The following is a 5,019-nucleotide window of genomic DNA, read 5'->3' on the forward strand; positions in this document are numbered from 1 at the left end:
CAAAATAATTTTTTAAAATATTTTTTATAATAATTATAACTTGTTTAGAATTAAATAAAAATTAATAAAAGGTTGGTCCCTAAAACCTGTGCCTGCCAAGTAAAAAATGCAGCAAATGTAGAGAGTAATTGAGTAATCGTCGAATATGAGTTACCCGTTTTTACCCCAATCATGTTTCGATGCTATCTTTACTAGTTATATCTACCTGAAATATATAAATATAGTGGCAAATAATTCACAAAAAAAAGTGTATATATAAATGCAAGTAGCCGTGAAGATGACAAATACGACTAAATCCCCATAATGATCTCCCAGATTCAACCCGTGCACCGATTTAGTCCCTGAGATTCCAATTACACTATTTATGTCCTCCAGATTGCGATCCGGGCACCATGATGATCCTTCGGTAAATTTTCGGCGTGACTCAGCGACGGTCATGCTTATGTGGCACAGCCACTACCACGTTGGACGTCAGAGTGTACAGATGACGTCGATTGTGTTATAAAATTCCCCAATGTAGTCCCTGTCTTCATGTTTAAACTCTAAAACTTCGTTGGCATCCCCTCAATGTGGTTCTCTCCATCAACGTCTCCTTCTGCATCTGTTGTGTACACCAATAGCTATCCCCCATGAGAGGAACTGGGAGCCATGTTGCAGGAAGTTCGAACCGGTCATCGTCGACGGAGAACTGGAGAGGGAGAAGCACAACACGAAGCAAGCAGGGGCGGGTTCCGGACTGGTGCGGCTGTGGTTGTCGCCCGATGCTAAGGTGGTCAGGGACGGAGAAGCATCCTAACAAGCCCTTCTTTGGTTGCCCCAACTATAATGTGAGTAAAGGTAAATGATTTGTAGCTGATTGAATTTTTTTTTTTGGTTGATTTTTTTGGTTGTTTGCAGACAAGTGGGAAAACATGGTGTGGGTTATTCGTCTGGGCTGATTGTGTGCAAGAGGAGTTGTCTGAAAGAGCTATTTCAGGAGATGATGATGGTGACAGGAAGAAGAACTTTGCATGGCGGATGGGGAAGATGGAGGCAGACATTAGGAATCTGAAATTCATCACTCATGTTCTTGGGTTTGGATTCTTAGTAGTTGTTGTTTTTGTAGGAATGGTGCTATTGAAGGGTTGAGAACATGTCAATGTAATGTAGTTCCCAAAGTAATGAATGAAAGTGTTATGTGGTAACATCACAAGGTTTCTGTAACTGATCTTAGTTTACTATAATATAATATCCTGTTGGATGAAGTAAAAGTACATATAAATAAGTAAAAGAAAGATTGATTCAAACCATGGATAGAATTAATTGATCTATACCAAAATATGGCAAACCATTCATAGTTTTAACACATTACAGCCATAAGTAATTGAACAAGTAGCATGACATACTTGATTAGTAATCAACAAAATGAACCATTGTTTAGAGTGAGCACAGTCACTGTTTCTTTTAACAAAAAACAAACACTTGACAAGTCTAATGTCCTAATATGAAAGTTCACTTCTTCCGGGGGTGCTTAAATCCAGGGGTCGGCACAAACTTCAGAAAATTTGTGAATCGTGAGGCAGTGGCAGAACTCGCACCCTTCATTGGGTCTAGTGCTGTAGAAGGGGTAGTCGGTGGTGACCTTCTTCTAGCAGGCAGTTTGGCAGGTCTTGTGGCTGGTTCCCCTCTTACTTTAGTGAACTACACAAATTTCAAACTACAAATGAAAACCAAAGTTTGTCACCCACTAAACCTTTTTCAAAGTTATTAGTCCATGAATTAAAAAGGTTTATTATAGAATTACTATTGTACCTTTTGAGAATCTTCTGGTTCAGAACAAATTAGCTTTGACAGATCAATCTCTGAAGCTTGACCAATAGGAGCATAATTGATTGTAATATTAGCAGTAGCCGTAGCTGTACTAGTAGCAGTTGCAGTTGCAGTGGCATTGGCAGTTGCAGTGTCAGTTGCATTGGCATGGGTAGTTGCAGTTGCTTAGGCAGTTGCATTTTTAGGGTCTTTAGCAGCCTCTGCAGCCTTTGCAACAGCCGTAGCATCAGCTGTAGCTTGAGCAGCATCAGCTGCTCTTTTCTTTTTACATCCTCTCTTGGTGTGATCTTTCTGCAAGCAGTACTTGCAAGTGAAAGGCCGAAGCTGTCTTTTCATGGCTGTACCTGGCTTAGATTTCTTGCTAGAACTTGTGCCTTCATCGGAGTCCTTCCTCCTCTTTGTTTGAAGGTTCCCTGGCTTCCTCTTGATTGGTGGTGCCAATGGCCTGTTATACTGACTTTGTTCCTAAAAGGCTTGGCCAGGTATAGGATTGGTGTGGTACTTGTATGTTTCCTTGTAAGACTCCATGGTTATGAACTTGTGGCAGAAATCCTCCGGGTGCTTGTTCACTATGGCCAGTGCAGCACAAGCATGAACGCATGGAATCCCTACAAGTCCATTTTACAACCAGCTTAGGTTAAAACAAAATCATTTATAAGACAAGTGTAAAAGTCAATGAGCAAAGATAAGTGGATGGGAAAAAACAACCTATTAACATCCAGAACTAGCAGGTACATAATATTTTTCCCAAGTCCACCACATGGTTTGTAGGACGCCCATGGACCTCAAACTTCTCATACCCAGTATCTCCAGACCATATAGCATGCCAATGTCTGGACTCCTTCCTCACCTTTTCTAGCCTACTTTTGATTACGGGTGGTAACAGCCCCAGGTGATTGTCCAACTTCACCTTGTTTTTAGCCATAGTCCTCATGACAAACATCCTCACCTCTTCTAAGAGAGTAAGTATAGGCTTTCCCCTTGCTTCTTTGATCTTTGAATTAAAAACCTCACAAGAGTTGTTGCAAATCGAGTCCAATTTCGGGTTGTGTCTGAACTGTGACCTCGTCCATGCCTCCCTGGGCCACTTGTCAAGATACCTCCATGCGTCCGCGTTCAGCCTCTTTATCCTATCCATGTAATCCTGAATGGCAAGAATTAACAATAGTGAAAAAAGTCCATGTAAGGTAACTCCAAAACAAAAATATTATCCTTACATACCTTAAACTCTTGAAATGTTGTAGCTCTAGCACACTCCCATAACAGTCCCCTCAGCTCCAGGTCCTTCCACTGCTTGTTGAAATTTCACCACAAGTGCCAGACACAGAAACGGTGGCCTACACCAGGCATCACCGCTTTCATGGCAGGCAGTAATCCCTGAAGACAGCAAACAACATGTTACCATAACAGTGCCTAAGAGTGATAATAGTTCACCATAACAGTCCCTAACTTTCCTTATCGATCACCATAATAGTCCCTAACTTTCCTCATCGATCACTATAATAGTCCCTATTTTTGAAACTCGTTCACCATAATAGTCCCTATCATTTATAATCGTTCATCATTATAATCCCTGATTTGCACCATTCAGTACCTAACTAAGTTATAACAAACAACATACCACATAAGTATAGTAACTAATCAAACAATAATAACAGAGGTATCATCACTCACAGAAGTTTACTGCGCTTTATGTACTAAACCAAGTTAACACAGTTTTATACATCACAACTTATGTGAGATTAAGGTTATACTAAGAGATTACCTTTTGCATATCAGAGATGAAGTTCCACCCATGAGTCTTGTAGTCTCCAAGGTCTTCATGCAACAACTCTAGAAACCACTTCCAATTCTCAAAGTTCTCCACCTCCACAACTGCCCAGGCAATAACGTATATATGATGATTAGCATCTTGTCCAACAGCCGATAGAATTTGCCCCCCAAAAATAGTTTTTAGAAAAGCCCCATCAAGTCCAAGTAACGGACGACAGCCAGCCCTGAAACCTGACTTGCACCCACTCAAGCAAACATACATCCTCTTAAATATGACCTCACCATTAGGCTGTGGCTTTGTGCAAATCTGAACAGTGGATCCTGGGTTGGTTTTCAACAGTGTTTCACCATAGTCCCTAAGCATAGCATATTGCTCCTTCGCTTCCCCATAGACTATATTCCTAGCATCACACAGTGCCCGTGATATAGAATTCCTATTGAGCGACAAGTCGTATTTCGTCTTGAAATATGTTGTAGCCTCACAGTTCCTGAAATTTGGATATTTCCTTAGTTTTTTGACCAGCTTACCGGCAACCTAATTTCTATTTGCTGCCATGTTCCTATCCTCTCGTGGACAGGTATGATCATTGAAGAATGTCTTCACTTGCCAGCAACTGTCTTCGTGGTCCCTTGATGCATACACAACCCACTTGTAATCCTTCACCTTCCATACTGCCCTTACCCTTTTCCCGTCGTTCTTCCTGAACCTCATCCGTCTCCCTTCTTGTATAGTGAACTCCCTCACTGCCTCCTTGAACTCCCACTTAGTATTGAACTTCATCCCGACTTCTAAATGCAGTTCTCCGAACCTAGCACCCTATCTAAACACCGGAAATACCTCCTCCAAACTTTCTTCTCCAACCAGCTCATCCTCTGAATTAGGTGGTGTTTTCATCTCCAAAGAATGCCACGAATTGGCACCATCCGATTCTGACCCCGGATCAAAAGCGTCATGGTTATCCCCCTTTCTCCCTCCCCCCACAAATCCGATGTCCACATCTTCATCAGAAACGTCTTCCACAAATCCATCATCATCAACACAGACCTTGGCCTTCCCTTTTTTTTTCCACTCTCTGCCTGGACCTTCTTCCTTGGATTGGGTTTGTTGAATTTCTTCTTGTGTGAAGGAACAGTATATCCAATGCCCGATTCATCCGAGCTATCATTCGGCTCTTGTGGCTTATAGGCCTTGTCCTTAGCACTCTCGTAGCTGTCATGAGAGTCTGACTCAGAGGATAAAACAACATGGTCACCAGCATTTCCCTTTGATTTTGAAAAACCTTTCCCTAAAGACCTTAGATAGTATCTCCTAGTCCTAGGCTTAGGTTTGGGAACTGTCTTAGGCTTAGGCTGAGACTCCATGTTACAATTCACATTTGTCTTTTTCGGTAATGCCTCTTTAGCTTAGGGCTTGTATGTTACCATGCTTAAACTCAT

At 41.7% G+C, this 5,019-nt stretch overlaps 1 protein-coding gene across 1 annotated transcript; it reads right to left on the reverse strand.

Annotated features, from left to right (window-relative positions):
- Nucleotides 1,975–4,363, reverse strand: LOC107607523. Its single transcript, XM_016309470.1, has 8 exons — nt 4,191–4,363; nt 3,575–4,070; nt 3,484–3,506; nt 3,292–3,350; nt 3,065–3,186; nt 2,545–2,953; nt 2,312–2,417; nt 1,975–2,254 (listed from the first exon to the last, which is right to left on the reverse strand). Exons 1-8 carry the CDS (start codon nt 4,361–4,363, stop codon nt 1,975–1,977), a joined length of 1,668 nt encoding a protein of 555 aa, XP_016164956.1.

Source organism: Arachis ipaensis, chromosome B07, assembly GCF_000816755.2.
Source record: "Arachis ipaensis cultivar K30076 chromosome B07, Araip1.1, whole genome shotgun sequence".
NCBI lineage: Eukaryota > Viridiplantae > Streptophyta > Magnoliopsida > Fabales > Fabaceae > Arachis > Arachis ipaensis.

Bases quoted from the DNA above. Each gene is read 5' to 3' on its own strand.
- LOC107607523 (XM_016309470.1), bottom strand. From the start codon at position 4,363: ATGAAGTTCAATACTAAGTGGGAGTTCAAGGAGGCAGTGAGGGAGTTC. The intron at 3,187-3,291 runs GTTAGGGACTAT...TGCTGTCTTCAG, and splicing joins TATAGTGATCGATGAGGAAA to GGATTACTGCCTGCCATGAA. The intron at 2,255-2,311 runs GTACCACACCAA...TCAGTATAACAG, and splicing joins TCTTACAAGGAAACATACAA to GCCATTGGCACCACCAATCA.